This window comes from Falco biarmicus, chromosome 4 (genome assembly GCF_023638135.1).
Source record: "Falco biarmicus isolate bFalBia1 chromosome 4, bFalBia1.pri, whole genome shotgun sequence".
NCBI lineage: Eukaryota > Metazoa > Chordata > Aves > Falconiformes > Falconidae > Falco > Falco biarmicus.
This window is the reverse complement of record NC_079291.1, coordinates 50,496,481-50,516,462: the sequence shown is the minus strand read 5'-3', so window position 1 is coordinate 50,516,462 and position 19,982 is coordinate 50,496,481. Positions and strand designations below refer to the sequence as shown.

General features: G+C 44.6%; 1 protein-coding gene across 1 annotated transcript in view; it reads right to left on the bottom strand.

The window, feature by feature from the left end:
* Positions 1–619: 619 nt before the first annotated feature.
* Positions 620–19,982, bottom strand: part of ADARB2 (adenosine deaminase RNA specific B2 (inactive)) — a 319,264-nt gene continuing 299,901 nt past the window's right edge. Inside the window, exons 8-10 of the mRNA XM_056338476.1 lie at positions 11,493–11,674; positions 5,772–5,950; positions 620–2,869 (exon numbers count right to left, since the gene is read on the bottom strand). Coding sequence (XP_056194451.1) covers positions 2,693–2,869; positions 5,772–5,950; positions 11,493–11,674 — 538 coding nt within the window. The 3' untranslated portion in view covers positions 620–2,692. The remainder of the gene's footprint in view (positions 2,870–5,771; positions 5,951–11,492; positions 11,675–19,982) is intronic.

The following is a 19,982-nucleotide window of genomic DNA, read 5'->3' as shown; positions in this document are numbered from 1 at the left end:
TTCTGTTTTGTCCTTAAAAATAACCAGGCATAGTGTTTTGTTCGCACAGTAGCTCTAACACTGGCCTGTGGAGCTATATGCTTTAGTTGAGCTAATGTCATGCCAGGACTGAGGAAGGATGAATGAGGGCAGGGAGATGTAAGGAGGAGCTGTTGAGGTCTCTTGTGTGCTAGATAAAGACCTCTTTTTTTGGAGAGGAAAAGATCCCCCTGCCCTGTGGATCTCCACATGAAAAACTTTGTCCTCCTATCTGGTTGCCCTGTGGTTTCTCTCCCTCGGTGGGAGCAGCTGGAGCCCCTGGGACCACCACTGCCAGTGTCACCTGCAGCTTCTCCTGCACATCCAGTCATGAGCCTGACCCCTTGCCCGCCCACTGTCCCTCTGGGCACGTTTGCTGCCCAGGTCACGCTGAAGGTCTGCACCAGTGACAGCTGCGCTGGAGGATGGGACCATGTGGAGGCACTGGGAAGCCCCAGAAGGTGCCAAATATATTCTGAATGTTAATCAGAAGAGATGACAAAGTGGTCAAAGAATTGAGAGTGGTGAACACAAGATGTTTCCATTATTGAAATGTCTCAAGTTTCTGTTTTGTGTGTGTTGGTTTTTTTGTTGGGTTTTTTTTTTTTTTTTTGGTAACTATTTCTACTCTAAGGATATATTTTTAAATATTTTTGGTAGTTAATACGGAATGTATTATTTTGCTGAAAAGGTTTCTGGAAGGGGAGAGCTTTGTTTTATCTAATTTAAAAATTCTAGTTTATCACAATTGTTTTTATACAAGACACTATAGATACATCTTGTAGTTTATAATCTAAAAATAAAATCTCATCAAAATACTGTAGCTATTCTATTGTGGGCATCAATAAACAATGTATTTACTGTATATGGCTCTCCAAACATGATAAACCCTATACAAAGAGCATCTATCTTTATTGATAGGAACAGTTTCCCGTGTAAAGGAAATTACATGGAAAAATATGAGCCTTGTGTTGTTTGAAAAGTAACTCAGCTTGACAGTTCTGAGAAAATACCAAGACAATTATCACAAATCAGTAGCAGCATGTTATATACAGATTTAAAGAGAATCACAGGAATAAAGAGAAACCAGTAGTTATATACCCGCAAATCCTGTCATTTAAAAAACCAAAAACTGAAAGAAATGTACAGGGCATTTGAAGGTTGGTTCTGCAGTGGGACTGTCAAAGCTCAGTTCTCCCATGACTGTATCTTCTACATTCTGATGAAGTTTGGGATATCTCAAAGATGAGATTCTATCAGACCCAGCCACATTTATGAAGAAAATATTTAACTGTTGGGTGATACTCGTCTCCTAACTAAAAAAGCCCACCTGCTTTTCAGGCTGCAGACGAACATGAGTAATAGTACTGCTTGGCTTTTACACAGAGCGAGACTCTAGAAGCTCTTCCATTGAAGTAAGACCTTACCCAAGCCTGTAGTTATAATCTGCTGCACTTAACTCAATTGGATTATGTGGGGAGGTAAAACTCTGCAAAACTGACAGAATCTGGTTTATGCAGTTGCAGATGACCAGAGCACTTTGACCCTGCCAGGTTCCTTAGATGTGAAGCAGGTAAGTGTTATTATCCCCATTTGACAGGTGGAGAAATTGAGGCAGGAACGAGCCAAGTATCAAACGTGCTGTCTCGTTTGGGATGTCTTAGTTGTGGCTACCCAACTCAGCAATTTTTCAGAGGTACGGAGCATCCTGAGCTCACACTCACTTAATTTAGAGCTGTGGATCATCAGAAGCTTGGAAAACTGAGGCTCTAGGTCCTGTCTCCAGCCTGCCTGATTTTAGGCAGCTACCTGAAGCTCCAGAGTTAGGAGCATCACCACACCAGTCTCCACCAGCAGCTGCTGCGGAGCTGTGCACCTCTGCAGGCAGCGTAGGGCTGAATCACCCTCTTGGCAAGCATCTCCATCCTGGCTGTGTCTAAAGGGCACGTGTGATGAACTGGGCCTGGATAATTAAAATTTGCAGCACGCCAAACTTGTAGCCAGATTTGAAGATATGGTGGGAAGTGGTTTGTCCAAGATGTCGGAGGGAATAAGTGTGAAAACCAAGGGAATCCTGACACCAGGCTTTGTGCTCAGATCCAGCAGTGGAAAACTGAGTTTAAAAATGCTGCATACCTTTGAGGTCCAAATTCTTTCTCCCAGATTTAGGCAGCTAACAGGATGATTTTTGCATAGAGGTTAGACACCTTTTTTGTGTGGATGGTTATGGATGCTCTGAGACCTGCTGTCATGCCGTGTGCCTGGGGTACTTCCATCTTTGCTCACTATTTTCCATTATTCAGTAATGACTCTTGCACTGACTGTGTGAGGGAAAACACTCAAATTTGGATCAGACAGGTGGCCTGCTAATGCCTCAAATCAGCAATAACCGACAGCAATAAACAATGAAAAGCAGAATCTTGGTGGGGGTGGCATTATAATTTGGGCAGGTACATTCTTGGGAAAGGATCATGAAAAAGCAGTTTTCTAAAGTTGAGTTCAGTGCATCAGACACATTTCTATTTACGTATTTCCAATACAGAGTTAAAAGCAAATATTCCCATGGAGGTTGCTATTAGATCTCAAACGGCTTCAGTTCTCTTGGCTCACGCATCCTGCCTAGCCTTCTCTCCAGCTGATTTGATCCAGTCATGTAGCAAAGGTGTCAAGTGATTTATACAGTTAGTAGGAACTGATCTTGCTCTGGGGGTTTCTTCACCCAGGTGCCCAGACCAGCTTTCTGAAATGCTTTAAACAGCTGCTGCTTGACAGACTGGTATGTCTGAGCCACCAGCTTTGCCTCGCTGTACACCGATGGCATGTCTCCATGGCTTGGTATTCGTGTGCTCAGCTGCAGAACAAAAATCAGGGAAGGGGAAAAAAAAAATCATAAAAAAATCAACTGATGAGCCAAAAGAAACAGGAGGCTTCAGTAGCTGTATAATCTTCCTGTCTAAATTTCATAAGCAACAAACAAACTATCACTGTGCTTTGTGTGTTTGCTTTGGGTTTAACAACAGAAAAACAGGGAAGCAATAAATGCCTGTGACATGGTTTCAAGCCATTGTGAAGAGGAACAGGGTAAAGAGCTTTGCCTCGGAGTGGGCATAGGCAGTAGCAAATCTTGCTGTATTTTACAAAGGCAAAACTCTGCTTCTCAGTTAAGATGATTTTTAGGGACAAAAAAAAAGAAAAAAGTCCTTTCTGAGGATCTTTAAAGAATGTGCTCAGTTTAGCCTGGGAAGCGGAGCAGCTTGGTGCTTCCAGGGTAATGCCAAGAGACACAAGGAGGAGGGTGCCCTCCCACACTCACCCCTTTTCTCTCCTTAGTCTCTTATGGTTGGAAATGCTGCAAAACCTGCCCAGGACAGGGCAGAAATCAGGCATCAGGATCTGTGCTGGTGTGGGAAAACCACGTGCTCTGCCAGGACACTGGAGCCATTTGCCGGGAGCTGCCTTGGGGACAGTGCCACATGCCCACTGCCCCTCATCACCCGGAGCACGTGGGCAGGAGCGAGCACCCTTCGCTCTGCAGAAGGACTAAATAAATGACCTCCTCTGACCTGCCCAGGACTTAACCATGCCGAAACAGCAGTGAGGCTTTGATATTGTATGAAAAAACCCAAAGCCTGGAAAATGCCTTAGAACAAGCAGGCAGGTGAAAGCCCCACACTCTCAAGGCAGGGAAATAGCATCCTGAAGGAAAATGCACCCTCAAAGCGCAGCCTGGTGAGCAAAGAGCACTCTCTTCCTTCTGCCTAAACAGGAGAGATGCTGGCAGACAAATTAAAGGAAAAGGTGAACGTGTACCCTGAAAGGAGCTGCCCCAGCCCTCGTGGTGCCGGCACACTGTGGGGCTGCTTGGCCAGGGGTGCATTGCCCCAGCCAGCGCAGGGAGCACCGTGCTGCCAGCCCGGGCATCAATGGGCCACAGGCTGGCCTGGCAGGTGGTGGCTTCTGTCCAGCCACCCTTTGTTCCCCAGACATGGACACCAATGATATTATCATCTAATGCTTAGTTTCATCAAAAGCAAGGTGCCCTGCTCACCGTGAGTTACTCACTCCAGCTCACCCCAGCCCCATCCCTGGTGCGAGCCAGGGGCAGTCCAGCTCTCCTGGCCACAGTTCTGGCCATGGCCTGCCCTGGAGCCCAGCTTGCCCAACTTGATCCTGTGAGGATCCCTGTGTTTTGGGGGCAGCGGGAGTGTTTCTCACCCCCCTTCCCATGCCGCCTGCTGCGCAAGAAATAGGCTGTGACCTGTGCCACCAAACTGTGACTGAGCCCTGGGCAGGAAGCCCAGGTTGGTTCCTTCTGCTCACCCCCAGGCTCAGGGTCCCTCCTAAGACAGGTGATGCCTCTGCCTGGGATGGGATGAGTCCCACCAGCCTCCTTCCCTGGAGTCTCCTGAAGAGCCGAACAATCCCTTTGAGCTTGTCCTCATACCTCCCCACCCTGCCTGGCTGTTTGCCTTCCTGAATGATTTCGAAGGTTAAAGTGGCTCCAGACCTCCCTGCCACCACTATGCCTTGTTTTCCACTCATTTCCCAATAGGAGAGAGATTTTGGCGCTTCATAAAACAATTTTTTCTCCTCATCATCTTCTCCCACTCTACATAGACTGCAGGACAATTCTTGACAGGCCTCCTTATAGCAAATTAATATTGTAGCCATGAAAGCAGTGGGCTGAAGAGACACTTTCCATTTTTCCTGCTGCTCCTCCTGGAAGTGACGGGCTCAGGCTCACCACCTTGATGTTTGTGTCCTTCTCTTCCCCAGCACTTCCATGAAGGGTCAGGCAAGAGCAGAAACTGTGACTCCGGCATCAGAAATAACAAGAAAAAAATTTTCTTATTCTACATCACACTTCTTCCTATATGTCTAACACCCCTAGGCTCCACCCTGCAGTTTTTGGCCATCTCTCTGTCCTGACACTGTCTCCTGTCTGCAGGAGGTAACTGAAGCGTGAGGACAGATTGACTTCGGTGTCATTTCAAATAAGGGGAGTTCATGGATATCTTCCCTTGAGAAAGCAGGGCTGTCAAGGGGTGGTGGTCATTTTAATTAAGTACAACCTGTAGTTTTAATGCCATTAAATTGTACTGCTGCTGAGTGTAATGAAATCAGAGATCCTTCAGCACCTGGCCATGCAGCTTGAGAGGAGCAGCTGAATTGTGCGGATTTATCAGCACATCTGGGACAATGGGGAAAAAGAGGGAAATGGGCAATCCATAGCACATCTCACTCTTGTTAGGTGAGACTGGGAGCAGTTTAGGTTGGGAGTCTAAACCCCTGTGGAACAATGAAGTGAGGTAGATGCCTCCAAGGTGATGAAAGAAACTTCCCTCAGGCTTTCTAAGACTTAGTGAGTTGAAGACTCCCCTTAAAGTCAAAGGGATACTTGGGGTGAGATGGATAAAAAATTACCCAGCTGTGCTTGTATGGATGCTCAATGCTCTCTTGGCTTTTGAGTGCTGGTCTGAGCATGGCTTCATCACCAAGGACAGTCAGAACAGCCATCTTCCCTCCAAACCTGCCTGGGTTTCTGCTCTTGGCTTTCCCTGGACTCTCAGCTCCCATAGCTGACTCCACAGACTCTCAGCTCCTAACCCCCTCCTAGGCCCTAGCAGGAGGGAGGCAGGGCACCTGTGGAGGCTTCAGCTTCATCATGAAATTGCTAAAACAGGCTTGACTCCAGGGTAAGGACTAGCCCACCTAGGGCTGGCAGCAGTGCCCTGTCAGTGCATCAGACCTACCTTGCCGTGAAGCTTTGCCCACCGATCAAAGAACATGTGCTTGCAGAGCCGTGAGGGACTCCCACAGGTCCTCTTCCCCGTCGTGGCATTGATAACCTCCAGGTCAGCATTCCCCACAATCCAGTTCACACTGAAGCTGGGAGATTTTCCAGGCTGCCGAGCATCAGCATGGCTAACCCCTAGCAGGAGAGAAGGACCCCAGTAACATCTCGAGCTCAAAGCCTTCAGAGGCTGCTAACATGTGGTGGGTCACTGTGGTACATGAGACATCTCTGAGCGAACACGCTGGCATTGTGCACTGTATGTGCTGTTGTCATCATCGGTTAAATGTTACTTGGCTGAGTACCTTAGAGGGACAGAATTTAGCAATTCCTATAGATCTTTTTCCACCTTGCAGGCAAACCTTTCATTAGCCTAAGGAAAGCCATTAGACTGTAGTGCATCCTACTGACAGCCATGTGATGGCTGCCGCCGCGTGAAATCGTTCAGAAAGGCTTTAACGGGATAACTGGTTTTTAAAAGGAACTAAGCAGCAAAGTACTTTTGCCATGAGTTCCTCTGGTGAGATATCCATGGTCCAGCATATTTATCTACTATTAACTGCTGAGGCCTTCACTGTGATGGGAAGTCTGGATCACAGAGGGTATAAACGGTGGGTGAGAAAATATACAACAGGCATTTCATCATCACAGAGAGATTATTAGATCCAAGTTAATAATGACCTTGTAGACATCACAAACCTACACAGAAAACCCTTGCTGCCCACCTTGTGTCTACATGCAAGATTCCTACTCTGTACGGGTGCAACAATCTCTTCAAGAGCTAGTTCATGTCCTAACAGCAATATTTTGGACATTTTTAAGTGGAATGCACCTTCTTTAATTTTAGACACCTACAATGATGATGCTTTTGGTCACCTGGGGTAACTGTATGACCTTTGTGTCATTCACACGGCCAGTTTTGGACATCACACACTGGAGTCCACTGCCCACGTGGGTGAGATCTCCCTTGGCTCTAAATGCAGATCAGGGCTGCAAGGCCAGGTGTGGGTGTGTACTTGAGAGGCAGTTATTTTTAATCAGGTAAATTCCCGTCTCTTCTTAACCATTTAGTGTAGTTCAACCTTTCCATGAGTCTTGCCACTTTCTCATTTCTTGTACCTGAAACCAGGGAAAGATGAGTCTTTCCAAGGAAACAAGAGGAATAAAGGGAGCGCTTGGTTTATTTTCCAGCTCAGGATAAATGCAACCAAGTGAGCTCTGCCTTGCCCAGCTCAGTGCTTTTGGGAGCAAAGAACCAACAGTGGGAGCTTCCAAGGCTGGAAAAGACAGAGTGACCTGAAGCAGTTTGAATATTTTGGAAAAGATGGGCATTGGATGACGTGTCTGGATCCAGCTGTTGAGTCCATCTCTACTAATTTGCTGTGTGGGCCACTAGCCTGCAAACCTGGACAACAAAAGCCACTGTGGTGAGCAGGCAGGTGGGGACCATGCTGGTGGGCAGGAGCTGCCTGGCACAGCTGCCACAGCAAGGCCAGCGCCAGGGCTGTGTCTCTGTTTCCAAATGGCAGCTCCCACTGGAGTCCCTGCCTGCAGCAGCTCCAGTAACAGCTCATGGTTTGCACAGCTTGGCGGGACCTGCTTTCATCACTCCTGGGTGGAAGGCAACAGAGAAAGGTCCTTTGCATTTTCTGCTGAAGGGTTTCAAAGAACTTTTTCAGGGAGGGAGAAGTACTGGTAAGGGCTGTTCAGAGAGGAGGAGATTAAAGAAGAGAGATCAAAGCCCCTCCTTTCCAAACTGGCCCTTCTCACTCAGGAATCTCATTTTCAGAACAGTTGCGTGCCGTGAACACGTGTGGATCTCAGGCAGAATGGGAGGAGATGGGAGCTGGTGGGAATGCAGCATCCATCACTGTGTTAAACATGTTGATCTTGGTAAGCCCTTGAGAGAGACCATGGGAGAAGTGGAGAGCTGTGCAGAGCTGGTTGTGGCAGGGATGCTGCCAGCTCCTGCCTCCTGCCTGGGACCTCTCAGCACCATGGGAAACAATGTCAGTGAGGGACATGCTCTCCTCCTGTCCCTTCTGCCCTGGGAGGAGGCTCAAGAGCCAGGTGGGACTGAGCATGCACGGAGAGAGAAAGGTGGCCTTTGAAGGGAAAAAAAATTATATGGCACAACCATTGTGTATTGGTGGCAAAGCTGGAACTGCAGAAATCCTGTCAGTCACTGGGACTGAACTCGCTACCATGTGTAGAAGAGAATTACAGCTAAGTCATAACCTCACCTTGGATTTGTAAACACATTCATGTCATATTAATACTTCTTTCAATTTTTCTCCCCCCTGAGATAACAGATCAGTCTGCATCTGAAACTCCATTTCACCTAGGCAACAGGATATAAACTGAGAGCCTGAAAATCAGATAGCTGTCTGGTGCTATTCAAACGCTTCTATACAGAACAAGATGCAAACAGATCAAAATCAGCTATTTGACACTATGCACTACTCTCTGTCAAGATAGCACCCAAAAGCTTAGAGGACTTAAGTGCCAAAAACCATGATAGCGAACACCCTGCCGTGCAAAGTTGCCACGGGCCAGTAAATGAATAAAAATGTTGTGAAAACACTGACCAGAGGAAAAGATGGAAAGGTTGCATGGAGGGGGCACCCATCAGATGGGGGCTTTACACCCCTTCCCAGCCTGGGGACTCTCTCAGCTCTCGTGGACTACTGTGAGAGCCAAGAGCTTGTCCCAGTACCTGGAATACCCTCCGTGCTGGTTTGGCTTGCATGCTTTCTATTCCCAGCTATCATATATAAGTACATGTATTTAGGTAAGTAGAAGATATTTTCACATAATTTTCTAAATGCAAGAAAAGAGGCTTTAAAGAAAAAAACATAAGACTCATGACAGACACAAATATAGAGCCTAAATATAGTCTCCAATTGTTGTTTTTGATCCTTTTCTAACACTTCTTTCATGTTTTTCTTTTGACAGATAATTGTTCTGATTTGATTTGAAAGGTAACACCCAAATAATCTACATAATTTTATCTCCTTTATATAGAAGATCCTCCTTAAAACCAACATAATAAAGAGTATAATAGGAGACTGTAGAAACTGCAAGGAAAAGAAAAGTTTTTGTACAAATAATATGATCTTAAATACTGTGGGCTATCAACTGAAGACTCTCCTCATTCTCTCTCCCCCAGCAAAACCTCATGCCTCTTCAGAATACCCTTCAGAATAGCCTTGATCTTGATAGAATGGGAAATAAATATGACACAGGGCTTTTCTTTATTTAAAAAAATACACCCAAAAGTAATCCCAGTGAATGAGTGGATTTCCACCTGGCAAGGACTGGTGTGAGTGGAAAACCTCACCGATTATTTTTCTGTGGGGCAACGATGTTATCTCAGGATATCTCATCACACAACATGACTTTCCTCTCCTTTGAAATGTTTGTACGGCTCCAAGTGACAAAGTAACTGGCATCCTTATAATTGAAAGAGTCCTGTGGTTTGAAACCCCTGGCTGGCCTGATCTCTGAGACGAGTGTGGGAGGTGGACTTGCCTGGCTGACATTGCTGAGGTTTGGTGGCTAATGCATTTGGTATGGCTTTTGTGAGGTGCCCATCTCCTCAGTCACTGGATATGCTGTCAGCACAGTTTTTCAGGTAAGAGAAATGAACATAAGCCTTAGTAATGTAATTTTTAAGCAGTATTGGCTCCCTGGGATTTGTGGGGGAGGGAAGATTACAAATAATGGCTTTAGAGACAAAAACAATGTAGACAGAGAGAGACAGATTCCTCCCACTGCTTCTCCTGGACGAAAGAAAATCCACAAACACAACCGAAAGCAAAACAAAAGCTTTTCCAAACAGAAGCCTGTGGGAAGAAGGAAGCCAGCCATGAAACATGCAGATATTTAAACTGACACAAGGGCCTTCTGATGCATTTCTAACTCCCTTGAAATCTCTCACAATGACTTTTGGACATAAATACGTGCTTGTGCCGAGCATGAGCCATTACTTTTACTCTGCAAGGCCAATCCAGCAAAGCAATAGCTGTTCTGCAGTGAAATCTCTGACTAAATCCCTTATGGTATTTTCAGTCCTTCAACTGGTCAAGTGGTTCCTCTGTACATCCTGCAGACAGTGGAAGTGGGTGTCATTTTGATCTTGATATATGGGTGGACTTACAATGAGGTAGGGCTGGCACAGGATGAGAGCAGCTGCCCCAGCAGGACATCCAGAGGCTTCTGGCAGACAGGGGTGTGTTGCCAAAATAACAGCCAGGTCTGGGAAATAGGGAGAGTTTTCCTGACCAGCTGTGAGTCCTTTCCTCCCTCCCATGATGTGGCGTAGGAGGGAAGAGGGAGCTGAGCCATGCCCACACTGGACCAGGGCAGGAGGGACAGGAGGGGACGTAGGTAGAGGAGGGGCGTGGAGCACAGTTTCCTGCATACTTGCGTTGCGCAGTCTTTGGCTAGCTGCACTGAAGAGTTAAAAAATGGAGACAAGCTGTTCCAATAAGGAACAGCTTTTGACCTACTCACATCATAACATGTACATGCACATTACACTTGCCAGATGTACTAAACCACACAGAACCTGAGAATTTCCCCAGTGGCTAAACTATCACTTCTGCTTCAGCCAAACTAACTTTGTCACAAGGAAATATTAAAAAAACCCCAACAACAAACAAACAAAAACCAATCCCCAAACCCATGAAATAAATAAGTGATAAAAAACCCAGTCTTCTGACTGAGGAACCTAGAGGACTTTGAAAGGCAATGGTGTACTCCACTAAAGCATCCTGACCTCCCAGCTCTGTAACCCTGACATCCAATCAATGGCTTGGTGAATCCTCCTGAAGAACAATTATCAGAGTCTAAGAGTAAAACAAACGTCTAATCCTGTGCAGAACTGGAGGCCCTTAGCACTTACACGTCTCATAAGGATCTGAAGGCATTCAAGACTTTGTGGGATTTTGCTGGGATGAGGCCAGACAGCTGCTGCCTGCTGGGGGTTAAGGAAGTAAGAGTCAGGGGAAAGGAGAAGAAAGGACCTGAGACTTGGGGCAGGGACACGAGGTTGGAAGGAGAAGCCGTGGCAGTGAAAGTAGCCCAAAAGATAGCTGGAAACTGTGGAGATGCTCACACGGCAGGCAGCAGCCTCATCAGATGGCAGCCGTGCCTTCCTGGGCTGAGCAGGGTCTCCTGCACGAACGAACAGCCCTTTTCTCATGGCCGTTTGCTACAAACACGATGGTGAAGGAGCAGGGGCTCCTAGTAAGGGACACTGGGTGGGGGGCTGCATGCACGGCGCCAGAGATGCGAAGGCTGGCATGGTATGTTCGCTGGGTGAGGGAGAGCAGGTTGGGAGAGGGTTAAACTGAAAATTTACTAAAAACTTCCTCTCCAGTTTTTAGGAATCTTTTACTTAGTCAAACACTTTTTTCCACTTTGAGCATTCTTCGTACAGTGTTTGCTTTCCTAGTGAGCTTATATCCACTACTGATCCTTTTTGTGGTCACTGCATATGAAAATGGAACTGGATTTAAATGCATCAGTTTCTTCCTTCTACAAATTCATACTCTGCAGGAAAAAAAGAAGGCAGGACCTAACGGTTTACTTACAAACAAGTAAGCTTTCCTGTTGGTGACCAGCACAAATAGTGATGAGAGGGGATCATTTGTCTTGCAGGTAGGTGTTTGCTTACCACTGAGAAGCAGCTGATTGCGCCGGTATGACGCTGGCAGCTGACCAATGTCTTCTATTCTATGGCTCATTACCCGGGAAAGGTGACCAGTGTGGTAGAGGCTTCCCACAATGATGCTGTGCAAGTACATGGGTTCGATGAAGGAGCTGAGGAGAGCACCTTGGAGCCCAAGGATGTTCCATCTGGAAAAGAAATAAAGGAGCAATAAAACACATGGGTGGAGGAACGGCCACAAGAGAGCTGCCCTGGGAAAATCCTCAAAGGCCAGCACGTGGCTTGGAGGGATGAAACCATTCCTGTCACTGTCCTATGATGCATGAAGCACTGCACTGTTGGGTTATTGTACCCCCACGGGCTGATTCTCCCTCTGTGATGGTTTTAGATTGCTGTGATGCCACTGACTTGAGGGATGTATTTCTGTCTTGTGTTACTGCAAACAGAAGCCTCTTGTTGAGAGCTGTTCTTTATAAAAGCATTTTGTTTGATGAATGTTCACTTAGCATGTCTTTAGCTGAATCTTCTTTTTTTTTCCTGTAATTTTACACTTGCAATGGTAGACGTAAAATGAGAGCTTTTTTTATTCTATCTTTATTTACCGTTTCTCATACATTAGTACCATTCCCTAGTCAAACAGCCAAGACAACACATGACTTAGGTGGCCAAAATTCCCACAAAACCCTTGTGAATAATTCTTGAAAGCTTCACGGGCTGACTCTTCCTTGCACAAATGATCATGCAGATACAAGGACATCCATAAGAATCAAATCCTGTTCCCGAAGAGAAAAATAAGAGTTACACTCCTAGGCAATTTACTTGTAACCAATAGTTAGACCTGCTCTAAGGTTTTCAGGCTGATGGGTATGTCTCACCCTGTTGCTGTCTTAAAGGTGCAACAACAGTGTGATGGCAGAAACCTTGGGGTCTTCAGCCTGTTAATGACTGGGAGCTCCATACCACTGGTGTTGGATTACTTGCCAGAACTGCTCTGCATTATAATAGCCGATGAATTTTTACACCAAGCTAGACACAAATATGACAGGATGCTTGCTCTAAATTCTTCAGGGGACAGGTTATTGGTTAAAAAGTGGAAAAATTAAAAGAGGGGATAGAAGTCATGATGCAGTTATCTTTGCAAACCGATTTAGCTCAGCCCATCTAACAAGAAGTTCCCCACCACACAAACACTAACGTGCTTTCTTACACTTGGATAATATTTTTTATGTAAGTCAAACACTGTCAATCTGAATTCAGAAGTTCAAACTGAAAATGCTTCAGAAAATGTAGTTTTGGAGAGTATATTTTGGGTCATTAAAAACCAAAACACGAGCAACATTCGGAATTCCAGAGCTCACTGAAGGAAAGGGTAAGAGGTGTCTGCTATTTAAGACAACTTCCAGTGGCTGCCATGCTAAATAATGTGTTTAAAGCACAATCTCCATCAGCAGCAAACATTATGTAGCTAATTTCTTACATCATTGTTCTTTTCATTAATTAACATTTCTCAACCGTTAGTGCAATTATTGCAGTGCCTCCGTGCTGTATGTCTCTTTTCATGATTAATAAGGAGTCATTATATTTCCCTTTCCTGAAGCAGTCAATTAACACGGAATACTTTCCATTAATTACTGAATGTTTAAAACCAGCATGCTGTACCTGGAGAGCAATCTGCTCTAGGAACCTGTGACACCAATTGCTTTAAAAAGTTCTCTTTAAATTTTATTCCAAAAACACAAGCAATTTAGCTGGCTATATTAATTTGCCTCCGAAGCAGGGCTGTGAATGAGAAACATCTTTTAATCTCATGCAAGAAAAGGCAGCCATCTGGCTGCTGAGGATTTCAGAGTCAGACTCTCCCCGTCTCCCTCTGTAAATGCAGGTCATTAAAGTAATGTGTTCATCTACATAAAACTCAAATGGAATATAAAAGGTAATATTTATATACAAACAATTTAGTCCCACAATTTAAACAGTCATTGGTTTTATGAAACATTTACTTTAGTCGATCAGATTTGCATAACTTCATTTGGGGGAAAAAAAAGTGTGGTCATTCCTGCAAATAACATCACTTTTGAAGGAAAGAACTAGCTGCCTCTTTGGGTAAATATCTTATCATGATGCAAAATTAATAATGCAGGCTTAAGAAACAGAGTTGAGTTCAGCTAATGATACTATGCCTCTGACCAGCTTCTAAGGCGAGTAAAAAAATTAGACAGCGATGTCTTCGTCCAGATGGAAACCTGTAAGATATCAATGTTGTTTTCAACATTTGACATTTCCTTAAAAAAAACCCTTGTATATTTGATTGAAGGAGAGAAAAAAGCAGCTAAACAGAAAAACAACATATGTTCAACAATATTTGAATTTTAGCGATATGCACATCATAAGGAATCATCTGAGCTTTATTTACCAAAATAGGGGATTGTGTTCAGATCATAAATTACAAGGTAATAATGACTATTTAATTTAAATTCTTTGCAAAGAACCTGCATTTTCTTTAGAGATATTTCTCTGCCTAATTCTGAACATGTTCATTCTAGTGTAAAAAGGGATTCATATATCAATGAAATTAGATTATTGGAAACCATAGTATAAGCATGACCAGGCCATCCCCTATGTATTGTAAGCATTTCATAAACATTAATGAATTCTCACAATACTGCTGTGAGGTAAAGCCCCATTTTTATACACCCTGGGGAATCAAGGCAGAAAGGCAGTATGTTTTGCTGAAGTCTGAGCTAAAGTCCATGGCTTCTGGATGCAATAGTTGTTCCTTGAGACAGCTCTGTTTTCCCTTCCCAAGAGAAGGCCCAGGAAGGTGTAGGTGGCAATGAAACTTCCATATCAGCCATGGAGGGTTCTGACTTCCAGGTATAAGTAGACACAAGGCAGGTTGGGTGGAGGGGTCAGACCAAAAAAACACAAAGGAGAAGAAACATAACAAATAATACAGAGCAGAAAACCAAGCTATGCCTGATGGGTAGAAGGTGGTGTAGAAAGAGACTGTCCCAGACCCAGACAGCATCCCATGGGAGGAAGGATGGAGAAGGCAGAAAAGGTGCTGACACTGAGAAGGCAATATTCAGTGGGGACTGCTTGCCGGGTCTTGTTGAGCAATGCCAAGGCTGGTGTCCCCCATGGTGGTGGTGGGGAAATGGGATGAGAGTGATGGCACCTCCACGTGTACACTGGCCGCTTCACAGTTTGACACAGCACTGTTCTAGTAGCATCTACTCAGAGAAGAGGGATGAGAAAGCAGAGAAGGAACTTTGCTTTCAAGTCTAGCCCAGGTTTGACCAGTTGTTTCTTTCTGGAAAGCAGCTTTGAGTGTGTGCATGAGTCCCACTAAGTCAGCACAGGTCCTAGGAAAAGAGGGGTCCTGTGCTGAACCAGCCAAAACAAGACCCTTTCATTGCCCCTGTTGTCCTTCAGAGCACAGTCAAAGCACATTAATGATGGGGGAAATTCTTGGTTACTCATTCTGCTTCTTTTCTGTGGATAAAAAGACCTATCTTGGAGGGCAGCCAGTTCAGTACTTTGCATAAACAATAGATTTAAGTGAGAAATACTGGGGGCAAGGTCTTTTATCCTGTGTCTTGTTCATCCCTTGACCAACACACATTGTTAATGTACTGACTCGGCTCTTTGATATCTGAAGATCTAGGGGATTCGTTTCAGGTAGATGATAGGGAAAGATCTGTCTGAGCAACAGTGAAACTGTCAATAAGGGTGTCCATTTCTGAAGGAGCTATTTCTCTGTAGCCTAATTTAGGTCCATGAATGTAGCTGTGTTCCCATCTGTAACAAAGTGCTCTCTTCAAATGTGGCTTTTCAAAATAAAATTACTATTCAGAGCAATGCAGTGTTACATTTTGGGTCCTCAATATATCAAAGTGACTTTTCTCGCTATGAGGAAATATGCTGGATCATTCTGAATTTTCCTAATTGTGCAAGATTTTAAGGGCTGTTTTCAAGGGCACGTATCTCCCTAATAACTTATGTGCTGTGCGCTTCATAATAACCCTTCCAATAAAATGAAAATCAATCCACTGCTCCCTTAGTCACAGATCTTATTTAAAAAAACCAAAACTGTCAGCAACCAGAATCAATAAAACCAAATGTCTCCCCTTTTCACTTAAATACAGGAGCTTCTGGTGCTTTAAATGGAAGGAAAGAATACCCTTCCTTTTGTTCAAACAGCAGATATTACTGCACTGTTTACAAAGACAAAATCCTGTGTCCAGTTTTCAATATAGATAATCCTTGAATAAATGTATTATTGCCTGTTTGTCAGCCACAGAAACAGCAGCTATGAGCTGGCAGGCATCCCAGAGCAGGCAGCCTTTCTTTAATCAGACGCTGTGCTCCCCCAGCCCTGCCGGCGTGGGCTGGGGGCGACCCCCGCAGAGCACTGGTGCATCCCCACGCTCCTGGCAGCCAGGGACCACCGGGGATGTGTGCCGGGAAGCATGTCCCCAAGTGGGAACCACATCACAGCCCCCACACCTGCGTGCTGTAGTACCAACGCACTGCGTGAGGTGGCTGTGCCCCCCCCGCCAGGGCCAGCCTAAGTATGGATGGTAAAAACGTTGAGGAAGGGGCTCGGGGGCAAAGCCGCAGGGGTGCAAAGGGCTGCAGCCTCTCTCGGGTCAGCATGTGGCTCCTTGCCCGTCGCTGAGATGTGGTGTGACACCTGGAACCCCTTGGGTGAGTATTTCCAGCATGGCTTTGCTCACAGCGTTACTCAAAGCAGAATGCTGATGTGCTGATGCCCTTGGAGCCCCTCAAAGCTGAGATGTGGAGAAATTCATGCAACGCTTCAAAACATCTCAGGGAGCTGTGTCCACCTGCCATTGAAGCTCAGTGAGGCCGAAGTGTCTCCTCGGGACCTCGCCCATTAGAAAGTACTGCTGATGAATTTCAAGCTTACTTTGTTAAGGCTTTTTACAAAAGACGCTTTTTTTTGGGTCGTTATTAAGAGCTTTAAGTCTTACCCACTTGGGGTGTTGTTAACCTCCTGTACCACGGTTTCTATTACCAGTATTTCCAGCTATGCTTCAGACGATATAAATTGTTATACAGGGTGGCCTGTGCTCAGCAGAACACCTGTGGTGTTCCTATTTATATGACCATTTAGCTATTATTGGTTTGGAAACTGGAACTAGTGCATTAGTTTTTGATCTGTATTTTAACAGTAGGTGGTTTATATATGTTTTCTGGAACATACCTTGTGGTGAAAGATTAAAATTGAAACCTCAGTCACGCAGAAAGGGGTTAAGAGAGAGAATTACAAATCATGTGCACAAATCATCTCTAATTGAAGATCTAGCTGTGTTAATTGATTTTCATTTACATTAATATGCAGCATTTGAAGTAGCGTTTCTTAAGAGTTACCTTGTTAGGCTCAGTCTTCTGTTATGGCTCTGGTCAACAGGCTAAAACTAAAATAGAGCTAAGAATGACAAATTCTACCACTGACTTTTAGTCTTGCATTTTTATATACTGCATTTAAATACAGCTTAATGTGCTCAACTCATCTCGTGAAATGCTACTTCAGACTCCCACTGCTAAATCCTGAAACAGTGACTTAACAACATTACCCTGCAATACTCTGAATGGGTTGTCAATAAAGATTCCTTCCTATTCTCTAGCTCGTGGGCCCAAATAATCCACAAACCTTAGCCATGGGACATGAATAGACTGGCAATGCTGTAATGCGAAGTTTGGAGGTCCTTTGTTACTGTTTGTGTCATTTTACAGGTGAGGTTTAGTTTAGATGTTCAAGGTCTTATTTAACCTGTGGGCTTAACGTCACTGTTTTTGTGAAGCATGAGGAAGTGCATGAGCGTTAACCTGGTGGCAAGAAAATACACAGTCTTTTAAAGGTGACCTTTTGAGAAGTGGTAGTAAGAAAACAATTTTAAGGCCAGAGCTTACACAATAAACACTGAATTCTGGCTTTTATTTGCTGTATAAAGACAGTGTTTGTGAGAATTGTTCCATCCAAGTCCTGCATCCTGCGAAGTAAGTTCCTCAAGCCTGTACCCTGCAAGGGGACTTCTGAAAGAGGACAAGTGCCCAAGCTCATGCATTTACAAGTAAGTCTTTACACTATCAGTGTGTGTAGATGTAAGTTTGATGCACAGGAGGCTGGCATCTCTCAAAAATAAATGCATCAGCTAAATATTCAGTGTGCGTGAACATGCTGTGACCTGTCCATAGCACAAGGTCTCTAGTCGCCTTGCTAAGTTCTGCCAAGGAAGAGAGTCTTGGGAAAGAGCAAAGCACTGCAAAACTCTGTGTCTAATGAGACACCCAGATAAGAACTAATTTTTAAAATAAACCCTTGTGCTCCAGCACTATTGCCCTTCCCTGCCTAACCACAGGCAACGGTGATCATTAAACCTTTCTGTGCAGCTGTTCGGGGGAGAACGCCCTGCTAATTTGGATTGGCTGATGCTGGGAGAAATAATTTCTCCAGCTTCTCTGCATAGAAGAAGATGGGACCCAGGTGCTGGTGACAAGATGTGTAAACTCGATGAGCTCAGAGCATAGAACAGGAAACTTTATGCAGAAGGGAGGTGTGTGTTAACAAATCAGGGGCATGGTGGCCTAGGGGATGGGTCACGGTGGAAGGAAACTGGCCTGAAGCTCAGACTGTTCCCATGAGTCACAGAACAAAGCATATGGAAGGGAAGGTGGTTTCTGTACTCCCTGGCAGACTCCAAATTTCCCCTAGGAGTCTATCCAGAGGGGTGATGGACTTGAGTAAGAGAAATGCATAGGTCTTTTGTATTTCGTTCCGTCTTTCATGTTTCTTCTGCGGGAGGAATAAGAAGTAGAGATATTTGGAAATTCTTATTTTATATATGTATGCATTTGATTGTGTGAACTATCACCTGAAAATCTGGCATACGTGTACACGCTTTGTGTGCTGTGGGAAGCCAGCAGTGCGAGAGGAGAGGCTGGGTGCTGGGCTGGCTTTGTGCAGCTGGAGACCCTGTCACTGAAGGGGACATGGAGAGCTGTTGTCCCTGTGGCCCCAGGGCACCAAGGGTGGGTGGGTGGGGGTTTGTGAATCCCATCCCTGCGGCCGATAGGAACCTGAGCACCTCTCAGTCCTCACTGGTCTGAACACTTTTAAGGGTCTGAGACAGAATTTGGTGCTGAACCTTCCTAATGTTTGTTTATTGCATTTATATGCTCAAAGAAGACCTGAACTCTAGAGATATCCTTGGTTTTCACCTAAATATGTGTGTGTGTGAGTGCACATGCATGCTTGTGTGTACATATTTCAGTTTTCCTTCAAACCTTTCTTTGCTCCTGAACAACAGCTGTAGAGACTTCCACCAGCAGCAGCATTAACATTGCACCAACCTTGCAATAAGCAAAGGTATGAGCTGCTCCTGTGTCCAGCCTTAGTGTGAGGGAGGGAGATGAAAAGAGGTTTAATTTGGCCCATTGTATGAAGGGGTTTGCTGTCTCAAAAAGCCTAAATTCTCTTAGGGCTGTGGTGTCTCGACATAAAGGTCATAATATAGGTTATGATTAGCATCAAGAAAATGTTAAATGACACAAATCTATCCCCAAACAGCTGATCATTTTCAAAATTATTTTGCTTGTGATATTGCTGCTTTTTCAGAAGTGTATACAGTGTACATTACAGAGGAAAATGGAGGCTGAAATCTTGGGTGTTAGTGTAGTTAATGAAATACGGGTCTGAAGAACAAGGTTTAATCCTAAAATCTATGGCACTGAGAGGCTGAAGTCATTTCAGCTGCACTGTGAGGCTCACAGAAGTTGTGAGTGTCAAAGCTAACACTCTCTTAGGGTGGGTTATTTGGGGATTCACAGAGCCCAAACTTTAAATTTGCACATATAAATGCATAGGTTTTTAAAGCCAGAAGGAACCACCAAGATCTAGTCTGACCTTCTTCATAATGCAGTTGCAGAATTTCACCTCGTAATTCCCTGCCTGAGCCAAATAACACGAGTATTCATGCCAGAAGTGTTTGTGCTTTAATTCAGTGAGGGAGTAGGTATATGATACCAGGCTGTTTATCCTGCAATCTCAACAAAGCCACAGAGCCCAAATAATGCATACCAAGCATCAAATTCTCTTGAAATCGTGGTCATAGTAATAAAAATTGCTAAATGCCTTTGAATAACAAAAAAAACCTGATTAAACCATTCTCTGCTTATGGCTATCCTGTGAGCAAGAAAGAACATAAATCGTTAGATACATGATTTATAGAATATTAATCACTTTTCTGAGTAACTCTCTCTGTTCATGGGTCTTTGATATTCTGATAGAAATGTCCTTTGCAAATAATGCAAAATGATGTATAGTTTAGCAGCTACTGGCTAGGTGCTCAAGAGGAAACATTCTCTAATAGCCCAGTGCTCCTAAGGGGTTTTTTACAAGCAATAAAATCCAAAATATACAAGCCAATTTTTTGTCAAATCTTGCTTATACAAACATGAATTTCAGCT